The 13896-nt window shown below is 38.4% G+C and overlaps 1 protein-coding gene across 2 annotated transcripts in view; it reads right to left on the reverse strand.

The window, feature by feature from the left end:
- apaf1 (apoptotic peptidase activating factor 1) overlaps positions 1-13896 on the reverse strand; it is a 30394-nt gene that overhangs the window by 2330 nt on the left and 14168 nt on the right. For both annotated transcript variants that reach the window (XM_055054862.1, XM_055054861.1), the window contains 2 exons: positions 11738-11863; positions 10278-10424 (listed from right to left, as the gene is read on the reverse strand). In XM_055054862.1, coding sequence (XP_054910837.1) covers positions 10278-10424; positions 11738-11863 — 273 coding nt within the window. The remainder of the gene's footprint in view (positions 1-10277; positions 10425-11737; positions 11864-13896) is intronic.

Genomic DNA, 13896 nt, shown 5'->3' on the forward strand with positions numbered 1-13896 from the left:
TAAAGCCGACATTTTCCAGAGCAGCTCAGTCTCACCGGGAAAAATCAAAGGCACATCAACTCAGTCATTGATGGCTTGGGATGAGTGTGTTTGCAGACGCTCATCTTTGACAATATTTAGCATGATAATGTCACATCAAAGCAGGGGACTGCAACCTCTTCCAGCTACATAGAAAAAAAAAACATGAGTCACATCAGTGGGTTGAAGCTTGTACTGGAGCGTTCTAGTTGTAAAGCCTGTGTGATGCCATCTGTGTGAATCTATCTAACATGGGAGGCGAGTTCCTCCATTTCCACATACAGGAAAACAGCAACAACAGAGGAAAGGAAATAAATGTGGCTCCATCCATCGTCCAATCAAGTCTGACTGTCTTCTGTCTCACTTCACAGAGCAGCTGCGGTTGATCTATTAAATGTACATTGAATAAATTTCACGCGAGAAGCTTTGTTTACTGCTACTACGGTTGTAAATTGAAGATATCATATTAAAGAGCCTGAATACAAACAAATAACATTTTTTATGTTTCCTAGTAAAAAAAAAAAACAATATAGAAAAACACAAACTTTTGTTGGACTATTATATAAATTTTCAAATAAAATGGTATGAAGTTTGTGGTTTTATTGTGACAAAAAGTGAAATAAAAAACACTGCACTTTGTCTAGTCACAAATATAGTCAGACACTAGATGTCTGATTATATTTCAGATGTTTTAGTCCATGCAACTTGTTATAAAATATTAAGTTAATTTCATATAATTTAATGGCTACACAAATATCTGTGAGAACATTTTCATCATACATCTGTCGCTGTTTTTATATATTTTTAATGTCATTATTGCAACTTTTGCAAGCTTTATTTTTACTGAACACCCTGGAAATTTTATTCAAGGTGGACTTTGCTCATAAAATGAAAATCGGTGCAGGAACCATGTATCAAAAAGGAGATTAAAAATTCAAATGCATTTGTAAAACACACCACATCCAAAGCAAGGGAGCAAAGGATAACTGGTGGTATTTCACACCCACACCATGATGTTTAGTGTTTACCTACCATGATGAAAATGTCAGATGTTTAGTTGAACATCAAAGCTACGCTCAAGGCTAAAAGAGAGTCTTCATGACATCTAGTTAAAGTAATTTCACATTTCTGCGTGGTTCATAAATATAGATACACACTCTAAGATGCTACATCACAACCTTTTAGACTCTCTGATGAGAAATAATTACTAAAACCAGCAACTGCAAGTATGCAGCAGCGATGGTGCATTTCTTCAAGCCAAAGTCAGCAATATTTATGTAAATAAATACACCATACGCCTAAATTATGCTCTTGAATAAAAGTTCAAATGTATGCATTTTGCATTTTGTGTACTCTGGGAGAAGAATTTGAAAAAAATAAGCATTTTTAGCAAAATTATCTAATTATGTTCACTGTATGGCCTGTAGTTTTATGAAGCAGTCACATAAACTGGAACATGGCTAAAGCAAACGCCTCCAGCGAGTTTTTATTACATTCGTGCCAACAATTCATTATGCGGTAGATGAAATCTGGAGTTTCTGATGACAAGAGGACAAGAATAGATGTGTGAATGGAAGGAGGGATGATGAAGGAAAAGCTAACATTTGAAGATACAGTAGAATCTCCAGGAGAGTTAAGATAAGAGAGCTGCCAGATGTAGCTCAAACAAAGGAATAGAGCTGAGATTCTGCGGCAAACACACATGCATCTTCGCAGACGTACGCCACCTGGTAATGAAAAAAGCAGAGAGATTTAAAAAAAAAAATGCTTAAATGAGCCGACTGGCAGGATAGTAGAAGAGAAGAGGAGGCGACAATGTGAAAATCTGGTTATTTTCAGAGCGGGCCTGGTTTCATTACAAGAAAAATCACAATTCAGAATAATTAACACGTCGGGGCGATGAGGAGACTCAGAAGGCGACGAGCATTTTATCCGTTTGTATTTCAAGGACTTTTAAAGACAACGGAAAGTTACAACAGAAAATTTAGAAAAAATCTAGAGAAGACAACGGTTTTTAACTCAAATTCAGATATTTGTGAAGAAGCCATTTTTTAAATATGGAAACAGGAAGGAAGAGGGATGGAAGGTGAGCGGTGGCTAAATGCATGAAATGCACAGACGGATGAACAAAAGCAGGGACAGATGAACAATGGAAGGATTTATCCAAGATTTACACAACGGGACACAGACATTTTTTAACCACTTTTTGATTTCGAACACACTTATAATAAGAAAGCAGTTCAACTCCACATTTTGCCAACTCTGTGGGAATCCTCACACTTTCTGGAGTCTCACAGAAACATACAGGGGCCCTTTGTGATTGTGTGCAACGTTACCCATACCCCACAACAGATGGCTGATATAAACACCATCTCTGCGAGGCAATTGATTTATGGGACTTGGTGATGCAAGTAGATGCTAAATGACTGCGCAGTGTGAGAACACGGTGAGCATTTTCTGAAATTCATCAAGTTTTATTGTTTGCTGAGGCAGCAGGAAGCAACCAAAGTCCTGCTTGGACAGCTTTAGCTAGTTTTGCGGCTCAGATGCAATTTAGTATAACATTTTAAAATAAATTATAATGATTACAGATAATTAATCATTAATATACTGGACAGACGCCCATTTCAAATACGAAGACAGCTTTAGACTCAGTAAACAGCTTTTTAATTAATTGAAGTAACCATGGGCATGCATGGGCGAACTTTGATTAATGTTGGTATTGATACATCTGTAATATAATCCACTATACAAAAAACATAAAATAGAGAAGTCTGATTTATTGCAAAGTTTAGGATTAAGCAACATCAAGTTGGAGACTGAAAATGTGTTACCAGATTTATTCTGTTATATCTTGGTTTTAAATGTGTTGGTGAAATTAGCTTGTGTTAGTAGACTAGGCCTCTCTCAATAAAAAATAAATCAACTTTATTTGATTTCTGATTAATGATGAATTAAAAGAAACTTCATCATTTTCATTTGCTTGATTTATTGTTTTTATTTTGCTCTCTCTTTTCACCAAAAGTTTGTTTTTCTACATGCTGGGATTTGTACGTAATAACTAGAAATGCTTATCTTTTTTTTTTTCACTAGCTTGTTTTTGTTTCTTTTGTAAATACATTTTGTAAATACAGTTTTCCCTGGCAAATGAAATGGTCACAAACATAACGCAGCATTCAGGCGAGCAGAGCAACACCAGAACCAGAACCGATCCAATAGGCATTCAGTGTTTGGTGCTAAGTGCTAAATAGGGCTGCTTATTCAGGCTACATGAGGGAGTGTGAGCACAGCTTACATAACAAAGAGAAAAAAAGCAACACAACTGTCTTGCGTGTTTGCAAAGGTCAGAATAACGCTTATGTGTGAGTGAAAGCATTGCTGGGTCTTTCACAGTGTTGTAAAGAGGCAATCCATCTTCCTCGTACATAAATAGCCCAACTACATATAGTCCAAGGGGAATAGATACAGTTTCTATGTAAAAAAGGAAAATCAATTCACAACAATGGATGAACCCTGGAGAGGAAGATTAACGTACGAAGAGAGCAGGTTCAAGTGATTTTATCAAGAAAAAGTGGAAAATTTGTAAGTGTTCTTTGCGACCAGGTCAAGATTCTATAGCTGAGGGACAAAGTGGGACTCGAAGCTAAATTATTCATCCAAGGTTTCATCTGCTGAAATATTTATGGCAGTCAATCCATTGAACATTTCTGCTCGACACGTTATGGGACTTCATTCTCTTTTTATACGGATTTCCAGCAGAAATCTATTAAAGACCAGAGAAGGAACGCAAGAAAATGGAGGAGAGGAAGGAATGTAAAATTTTGAAAATTCAACGGTCAGCATATTTTTTTTTTTAAATGTGAACATTAAGAATAATAAAACCTGGAGCTGGAGTAAAAAAAAAAATAGAGTAAAAGTAGAAATCATCATCATCATTGTTAGTTACCAGAAAACGCTCTGGTCTCTTAGCAACAGATCAACAACAAATATTGTTATTGTTCAAAAAACAAAATATTTCTTCTGCTCTTTTGAAATACTACTTACCTTATACTACTTTACAAGAATTGTGCAATCGGTGAATTTCGCAGAAAGGTTAAAATTTTTATTTTTTTTTGTCATTGGTGGTAAATATAAAACAGACATTCAACACAAAAGTAAAAATCTGATTTATACTTTGTGGCAGTTTGTTATTAGGAAAAAATGCTCATCTTTTAATATCAAATTAATTATTGTTTATAAAACATAAGCTATTTTGAAATGCTGTTTATGTGTTTAGAGAAGAAATTTAGAGTTGGTAAACATGAAAGGGAGCTGCAGTTATTTTGAGGTGCAGAATAATAAGTGCCTTCCATTCACCTATTTAATAAAACAATATTTTATTTATTTGACAATATGAAGATCAGAATAGAGGAAAGAAGGAGCTTGAAATAAAAAAAAAGAAACCACACAGAAGTTGGGTGAGTTAATTAATCCACTCATTTAAGGAATCACACCATGTTTCTGAACCTTTTCGTCTGAGTAATCTGCAGCTCTATCTCCACTCTCGAGTTTTATTTTGGTGTGATTTGCTTGTCCAGAGAGACCATTTCTTCCCCCACTGCAGCCAGAAAGACAATTAACCCTGGTTTAATGAGCAATGCGGGAAACACAACTGGCAGATTAATTTTTCACCAGCTTGTGTTTATTCCCCAAGACGAATGAATCCAGGCCATATTCACTCTGCACAAAAACCCCATCAAAGTTTTTTTCTGTTCTGCAAAAACAAACGCCAAAGCGGAGTCAGGTCAAGCAGCAAACATCTGGGTGATGAACAGAGCGCTTGCTAAACTACGTGATAGCTTGTAATAATGGAAAGCAGAAAGTTGAAATAGAAAGAAATAAGATGAAACAAGGCAGATGGGGTTGTTTGACTCTTCAGCGTGTGTGAAGGTATTTTTAGAGGCAGGTCTGCCTCTACATTGGAGCTGCACAGCGGGATGTTCGTTTCTAGAACAGCGTGATGGAAATCAAAACTCCGACTGCTGCCTAAGCCAACACTATGGCCCGTTAACAATGTCTCATTTAAATATCTGTCCTGTCAGAAGACAGCAGTCGTCAAAATGTGTCATTTACGAAAGGAGGGACTGAACTGAAAGCTACAGGATGGGTAGCTTTTTCATATCCAACACAGCTTTCATTTTGGCTCCTAAACAACTCCAAAGACTCACTGTACTCCAGTGTGACAGAGAGAAAACGAACTTTATAACTGTCGCTATAGTCCAAGAATAACACAACAAGAAGGCAAGAAAGTAAGATGACTTCCAATCAAATGTTTGAAGCTATTAATAAAAAGTCATGCCTGATTATATTTAGAGACTGTTGACTTTTATTGCAGCTTGTTTGAGGTACATTGTAGAGGTCTGGAGAACAGAAGCTGTATTTGTGGAAACAGGAAACCTGCGGTGGTTTTGTGGTGGTGCTTTTGGTTTGAAGCCACAGAACCAAGTTGGTAAGAAGATCTGCAACCCGTTCAGTTGGGTTTGGGATTCAACCCACCAGTATTAATGTGAACACATTTGTCAAGAGTCAAGATCGACTTCGATCCGCAAACCGATCCCAAAGGGAAAAAAAGGATAAGTCAACACTGATCGAGCCTATCAATAATCATTGAATTATCTGCTAATTTTATTATCTTAGAAAAGAACTTCATCCAAAGGTTATTAATTGAAAAAATGTCACTAAGACTATGCTGGCAGACAGGTTAATTGTTGGATATACTGGGAGACCAATGGAGTCATTTCTTATACACCGTGTATTTGGAACATGGTGAACTTTTCTATTCAAATTCTGGACTAAATTATGTGACTGCTACTCTGTGTTCAACCAGTCAGAAATATGATCTCAGAAAAACAAACAGGGTTATGAAAGAAAACCTGCTTTGAAAAAGGTTGCTCCCTTCAGCTTGAAAGATGGATTAGTCTTGGCAGGATACATTAAAGCGACTGCATTTCCTTTCCCTTTCTGCTGCTATGCAACCCTTTCGTACTTTCTGACAGGTTCTTCATCCATCCGCTTTCTCTCGAGGGAAGGTCAGAACAACCTTCACTCATTTATTTCATCTCATTTTCCTGCAACCACACGTTTCTTTGAGTCCTCCTTAGAGTGATGGCTGTAACACTTCAATGGCCGCCGCAGAGGTCTCATAAGGACACGGTTAATGACGCAGCTCAGGCAGAGAGCACATAAAGAGACTCGGACCTGCATCGCAGTCCGTGTTAAAAACACAATCACAAAAGAAACCTCAAGGCACAAGAGTGGAAAAATCCAAGAAGTCTCCAAGGTACAGGAGGGAAGCATGAAGGTCACAAAAGTCGATAAACAACGGAAATGACAGAGAAAAAAATGAAATGAATGTGTGAAACGGTGAGATACCTTTGGAGGAAAACAGGAAGAAAAGGTTTTGAGGGGGGAAAAAAAAACAGAATGAATGTGAGAAAAGTATAAGAAGCCAAGATAAAGCAGTAGTATGGTTTTCTCTTGCTCCTCCATCACAGGGAACTCTGATAGCCGAAGTCTGTCAACAGAGATGACAAGCGAGGCCAGTCGTCTTAAACACAGCAGTGCATCTTGGTACATACCACCTGGAAATGTGTATGCACTGTAGATGAACTCTATATGAACGTGTTTGAACTACAACAAGCTCTGAAAACCAAACTTTTCCTGCACCAGAGTATTGGTGAAAAGTATTCATATTCCTTAGCGTTTTTCTCAACTTTTTACGACGCCACAAACACACCTTCATGAACTTCAGTGGGATTTTATGTACGCAATCATCAAATAGAAAGATGATTTACTTTTACAAATAAAACTAGAGAATAGCACAACACAAGCTGGTGGATATAATGTCCCTTTACCTCCTCTATTGATAAAATCTGTCACGGTTACAAAAATATGTGTCAAGATTTAAAAAGACACTTCTGTGCTTTTTTTTTTTTTTCCCGTTGTTGTTGCAAGATGATGGTGTGAATTATTCTGGGCTTCTGGGTAAGACTGTGTGCCTGCAATCACGACAAGCATTTTCACACCTGCTACCTCTTGGAAAGCGACACTGAGACGTATTGCCTCGTTGTCAGTTAGAGCGTGTGCGTGCACGCGCATGCGTGTGTGTGTTTGTCAAGGACCTGGAGCAGAAAGAGGCCAGAGAACCAGTTACGTACATCAGCCGTCTGGACCAAAACACCCAAGATTCTTGTTACGTAAAGAGTCACACTCCCGATAAGATGCATGAAAAGAGCTTAATTAAACTCTCTACTCCGATACCTTCTCACAATGGGGAATTAGGCATGCATATACTCCCACACAATGGCCCGCTGCTTTTAATTACACTAATACAAGTCAACCAAGCATACAGACAAGGGGGGAGTCGTAAAGCATACAGTGAGAACAAGGAGGGCCGAAACGAGTAAAAAAGAAAACAAAAAAGCAGCTTGAGAAATGATTAAGGCAGAAACACCAACAGCGCCGAGTTAAAAAGCGAACAAAGAGACAAACAGACACAAACAAGGACTCTCAACGGCGAGGGGATCATTGTTGCGTCAATCTGAGCCACGGCGCTGAGAGGCATCACCTGCTGTCACTTCTCTGGCTTCTATCAGACCAATAACAACGTCGCCCTGCTCAGCAGCGGCAGCGACACACCGAGCCGCTCCGTGGAAAACGTCTGGTGAACAGAGCTGAGATCAGAGAAGATTTGAAAGCTGAAAACTCTCCAGTGAATTTGAAAAGACAAGCAGCCTCTCCGCTTTGTCGGCATTAAAACTTCAACTCTCTTCCAGGAACAACAGAGATGATGTGTAAGAGTTAACCCTGTGGAGATGCATAATATTTGGATTTATCTGTATCTTTTTCATAGTAGATACAAAGTTATGGTGATACAAAGATAATTTAGTAAACTATTGGGCGAGTAATATTATCGTTAATCAAGATATTGCATTTTACTCAATCCCTTTGATTCTCTTTGATGAAATATCCTCACAAGGCATTCAGATCTTTCTTCCAAGATTAACAGAATAATTAGAAAAGAAAAATTCTTCTATGAACTGGTTTTACACACGATTAAAACGTCCCTTTAACCACAATGATATTCAAGAAATTAAGATTTGACGTCTGTGAGACACTTTTAATCTCATTTTACAAGAGCATTAGATAGAAAAGACATTTGTTGACTCCAATAAGAAATGCACAGGAAGACACGCCGACAATAACCATTAAGGCAGATGGACCACTAAAGATAATCTCTGTGCTCTCTTGCTCTGCTGGCTCTATTATCCGTCATCAGAGGCAGATACTCCATGGTGGTGATTACAGTGACAGGCAGGACTTTCTCTAGAAGTCATATGGCTAAATAATCCATCATCTCTTCACGTCCAACCAAAGACAAGAAGACGAGCCTGAATAAATTTACGGGGATGATTGAAAGTTGCCGTTGCTTCAAGTGACATTTTTGTGTGATCACTACTTGAGTGAGAAGGAAACAAAATCCCTGGTGTTGAGTAGATGATAATAAAAGTAGATCTTGATCTAATTAAAACATAAATTTATATTGGAAGGAATTAGTGTTCTATATAAATGTGTTCAGTAAAGCTTTTTGAACGTCAAAATGTAGTTATAGATTCTGAAATTAAATGAACATGTGTCTATTTTACACATAAGAAGGTGAAAGGTGTGGTGTGCATTTGTATTCAGCTGCCATAAATAAAACTAATTCTCACCATTTGCAAATAAATCCGTTGTGTTTAGAATTTTATGAATCCAGCTGTTCAGTGAAAATTGGTGCTTGGGACCATAAAATGCATTAATTGATGCAAGTAGTGTGCTAAAACAATTTATTACGGTTCAGCTCATTTCCAGAGTCTCTAATCTCTCCAATAGCTATGAGTGCTGGGTGATATGACGACATGATCGGCCCGAACAGCAGCAGCATCCACTGCTATCAGCTGAAACATCAACCCACACACACACACAAGCACATGTCAGCTCCCACACACACGGCATCAGGAGTTATCTTCAAACATAAACCCTCATCGATCAGAAGTGCTCTCCCGTGGGAATTACATCACTGCTCAGCAAATAGCCAATCAGAGATCAGCCGCTCCGTGACCCCATCTGCTAAGAGTAAAGGCAGCAACAATCAGGCTCACGCTAACTCCAGTGGTACTGAGGTAATGTTTGCAGTCGATCTTTAGAGATATAATGTAAAAAAAAATGCACTGCTTCATTACAGTGGCGATACAAAAGAAAAGCAGCTAAACTCAGCCTCATTTTCTTCTGATTGTTTGGTTGAAGTGCTATTTTAAGGCCTGCTAGATTGGCAGTCAGCGATTGCCTTCCTCCATCTGCTCCCTTACACCAACTCCCGCTCCAAGTGTCAGATGTTTAGTTATTTCTCTGCCTTCCTTAGCAATAATCGTCCTTGCAATAAATAGAGGCTTATCTGTGAAGTGTTGGGAGGCTTACTGAATTGGCTGTGGCAGGCAGTCGAGCTGCCAGTGACTGCGAGCGTCGCCTCAAACGCAAGCCGGAAGTTTATGATTCAAAACGATCTAGTTGGTGTCATGCCAGCCGAATAATAAATTCAAGATGCAATCTTCCAAAATGTTTTTGCTGTTATTTCATCAAATTCTCTAAATTATGTTTTTACATCGTATTTTATCAATTTTGAATGTCAGCAGTATTCTGCACAAATGAGAATTCTTTGTCTCTCCTCTCTTCCTGTAACATTGATTTCAAAATGAAATGCAAACTTTAATTTGAACAGATGACTTTGGACCACTGAGTCCTTTTTCTTCACATCCCAGATATGTTTGATTCTGAGTGGCGGCTCTTGATGAACCCATTCAAGTCTTAGTTCAGTTGTGAAGATCCCCAAAGTTCTTACATAAATTTTGCTTTAAAATCTTCTCAAGGCTGCATTAATCCCTGTTGCTGGTACACAATTAGCTACCACACTTTTTCCTTTCTCTCAAACTTCTATGAACAGAGTTGAATATTGCACTTGTTAGCAACAATCTTTTGTGGCTTCCCCTCCTTGTGAAGGCTGTCAATTACCATTTTCTGGTCATGTGTTCAGTCAGCAGTCTTCCCATGACTGTGTATCCTACTAAACTCTACATGTTTACTAGGATAACTGAGAGAAACTTGACTTTCTGAAGAGAAAAATGTGTTTCCTTATCATCCTCAGCTGTGAACACCACATAAATCTTGTATTTGTGTTAGCATACCTTGATGTAGCCGCCGATAGAAACGAGCACAGAGTTGTTTGGGGAGAAGTGCAGATCAGTCACCCAACCTCCATGTACAGAATCAGTGGCGTCTTTACTTTCCTGGGAACAAACCTTCAGTAAAGAGCCATCTTTAACACTCCAGATCTGAGGCAAAAGAGAAAAAAAACTCCATCACACATCATACACCTGATGAAAATCCATCATCCACTACTGTAAGACAAACAGTTGTCTCCATTATTGGCAACATGGCTGAACACTTGGCAAGTGCAAAAAAACATTTCAGTCAGATCCTGAGATTCTTCTTGAGTTCTCATGTTTCTTTAGGAGCATAAAACGTCTTTATTATATACTGAAGAATCCATTTGTTCCCGTTTCAAACATAAAATGTGGGGAAACTAGTGATTGTTTCCCCACTTTTACTCCACCAGAGGAATTATTTTCCAATTGTTTACAATTATGGGAGCACGTGTCGCATTTAAATAGCTCATTGATCCCAAGCTGCAGGCAAACAGAGAATTGATCCTGATGACACTTTTCAACGACTGTATTAACAGAATATTCATCAGCAGTAACTAAACCCGACAAAAGTGCAGAGAGTCAAACATCAGGAATGCAGGAAGTATCTAGGAATCTTAATTTTTCTTTTTTTTTTTACATTTGCAACTTGGGGGTTTTGACCAAACATGGGGATGTGAATAAAATCTTCTTCTAATTTATTTTAATCCAAAGTTTTCCCCAGAAAACGTTCTAAGCCAGGAGGTTGGGCGCTAGGACAGTCGTTCATCCTGCCACCCGTCCTGTTTTTGAGTTCAAAAATGTTTACAGTTGACAAGAAATTTGAAAATATCACTTGATAATTTTTGTTACTGAAAGATTGGAAGATTAATACCTTTACACCAACTATGAAACCTTAAGAAATGCTAAGATTTTAAAAAGAAGCAATGCAACTGAAACTTTCAAACTCTCCATCTGCCACTGCAGCATTTTCTGTTTCAGCTCTCATTATTTTAGACTACTTAATTCAACTTTGTGTGATTTTTATTTACTCTTTTTTGCACATGAGCTTCAGGTCTGCAGAGCCTTAGAGAGGCAGTTTTCTCTCTCCATCTCCTCCCACCAGCAGTAGTCACCTCCTCCTCGGGCTCTCCCTCAGCTTCCTAGTTCAAACCTCAGCCTCCTGTCTTTCTTAGTCCCTCCTCACATGCATGCATTGCAGTAATCATGATGTATTAGAAAGCACTTACTCTAAATGAGTGATGACATGCAATTAGAGGGTGATTTCTGGGAATGAATGTTGACGGCTCTAATTACTTTTTGTATTCTGAACAGGAAATTAGATGGTTTGAGGCACTTTTGCTATAATGTGTGATAAACCCCCCATCCCCCTCGCTGCAATCCCTTTACCACAATACAAACTGCTACAGCAAAACGGACGGCTGGATTTCAGGAATACGCACTCGGATCTCTCCGTTGTCATCTCCCGTAGCGAGGCATTTGCTGTCCCAGGAGAAACGGCAGCTTCGGACGCAGTCTTGGTGACCTCTTAGGGTGAAGACACACTGCCAGGATTCACAGCTCCACAACTAAACATGGGGTGAAAAGCAAAATTATGCAGAGAAAATAACTCTTTCAGATTTGATTAAAACCTAGTCTGCATAAAAGCATGCACTTAGGAGAACTGAAATGAGTTACAAAGTTCTACATACTCGTGACAACCTGAAGTGAGATTAAAACCCTTTTCTTTTACAAAAATGCAAAAGAAAATATAAAAAAAGAGGATTCAGAAGGTAAACTGTGTCCCATCTGCACTGTATAAACATAAACATAGCAGCGTTTGCTCATACAGTAGAAGTCTTTGTCCTGATAAATCTTCCACAACTTGCTTTATGGTGCTACAGCTCCTCTGTTTCAAATCTCTTTCCCGTCACCAGTTCTTTTTCTACCTCCTTCACCATCACATTGTGTTACATAATAGATAACTCAACCTCTAATTATGCACTTCATTTGGCAGGCATAACTGCAAGAAAAAAAACCTGGGAAAAAGTGGGGTAAGGATGAGAAAAAAAATCACAACAGAGCACTTTGTGATGCTTCTGAAAGACTTTAAAAGGCAACTCTTTCTGGTTCGACCTCAGGACAGATGGAAACCAGAGACATCAGTGGTTGTGTTGTTGTTTGTTTCTGTGAGCCAGAAAAGCCCTGCCTCGGACTGGCTGCTGACCAGCCCGATAAACACACACGCACCTTAATTATGATCGCTGCCAAATCCATAAAACCACCATCTAGCTGTGAGAATCCAGGTTGGCGGGTAAACAAACCCAAATTCCCACGTGAAACTTGGTAGCAGCGGCTCCTGATTGAGTTACTTAACAAAAGGTAGACGGATTGTCTTGGATTTGGTTTTGGTGCCATAATAAAAATGGTTGAAAACAAGGATTGCATAATGGATGGAGCAGCTATAATCCACTGCTGAACAGTGATTCATGAGGAGAGTAAACCACTTTCGCAGAACATGTTGGGTTCTGCAACTAGCAGTTATCTTAGTAATTGATTATTCTGAAGATTAATTGGATAAAGAAATTGGCACATTTTGCTGACTTTTTATTAAATCACTTAAGAGTTTTTATACAATATTAGAAAATCATTAGAAATGCAAAGAAAGAATAAAATTTCTCTTTTAAAATAAGAAAATAAACATTTTATTCCTTACAATGCAATAAGACAGCGCTCCTTTAGTGAACGCTAACAATTATACAAAAACAATGTAGGGCTAATCTGTTGTTTTCAGATTAGCAGATTAATAATTGGATCTTAAAAAATGCTTAACAGATATTTTTTATTTACAGAATTGTAATCAGGTGAGGTTAAAACTACACCAGATCTGGGTTGAACATATTTCCATAAGACTTTTTTTTTTTTTTTTTTATCTTAAATGCAAAATCTATTTATTTTTTGTAAAGTTTTGGCTTGACTATTTACTCTGGCTGCGTTGTTCTTTCAGCCCACAGCCTGTATATTCTAATTAACAATTAATCAATCACTAAATTAGATAATGATTATTTCAACAATCAATTCTTCACAATTAATTTGATTGTTTCAGCTCTATGTTGCAGTTTAACTTTATATAATTTGAAATGTTTGCTTTGTAAAGTGACACGACGTTAGTTTTAATTTGACTCAACATACAAACAAACAAAGTTAAAATGAAATTTTGAAGAAAAGTGGATCTCTCCCAGCTTTTTAAGTCAAAGTGAGCCCAAAGTCAGGCAGAGTGGTGTTGTTGTACGGCAACCTGGCAAAGGTTACATCCAGAGAGGGCGGTGGGTCGGCTAACCTGCAGGGCTGCTTGGCTAGCAGGACCTTGAGTCGCAGTCGGACGTGGAAGGACAGACTAACCTGCGGCTAACTCACCAGGCCTGCAACTATCTGATGCTAGTCTTGAAAGTCTCCCGCCTTCCTGCATGAGAATGTTTTTACCCTCGGACTTCACTTGAAGCAACACATTAATGCAAACACCCCTGGAGAAAACAGAGGGCTTGGATGTGCAATAGGTCACGCTGTCACCCCGGGGCAGAAATAGATACGTCTCTCCTCGTGTGTTTGTGTGTGTTTGTTG

Source organism: Poeciliopsis prolifica, unplaced genomic scaffold (assembly GCF_027474105.1).
Source record: "Poeciliopsis prolifica strain line A6 unplaced genomic scaffold, Auburn_PproV2 SCAFFOLD040, whole genome shotgun sequence".
In the NCBI taxonomy this organism is placed as follows: domain Eukaryota; kingdom Metazoa; phylum Chordata; class Actinopteri; order Cyprinodontiformes; family Poeciliidae; genus Poeciliopsis; species Poeciliopsis prolifica.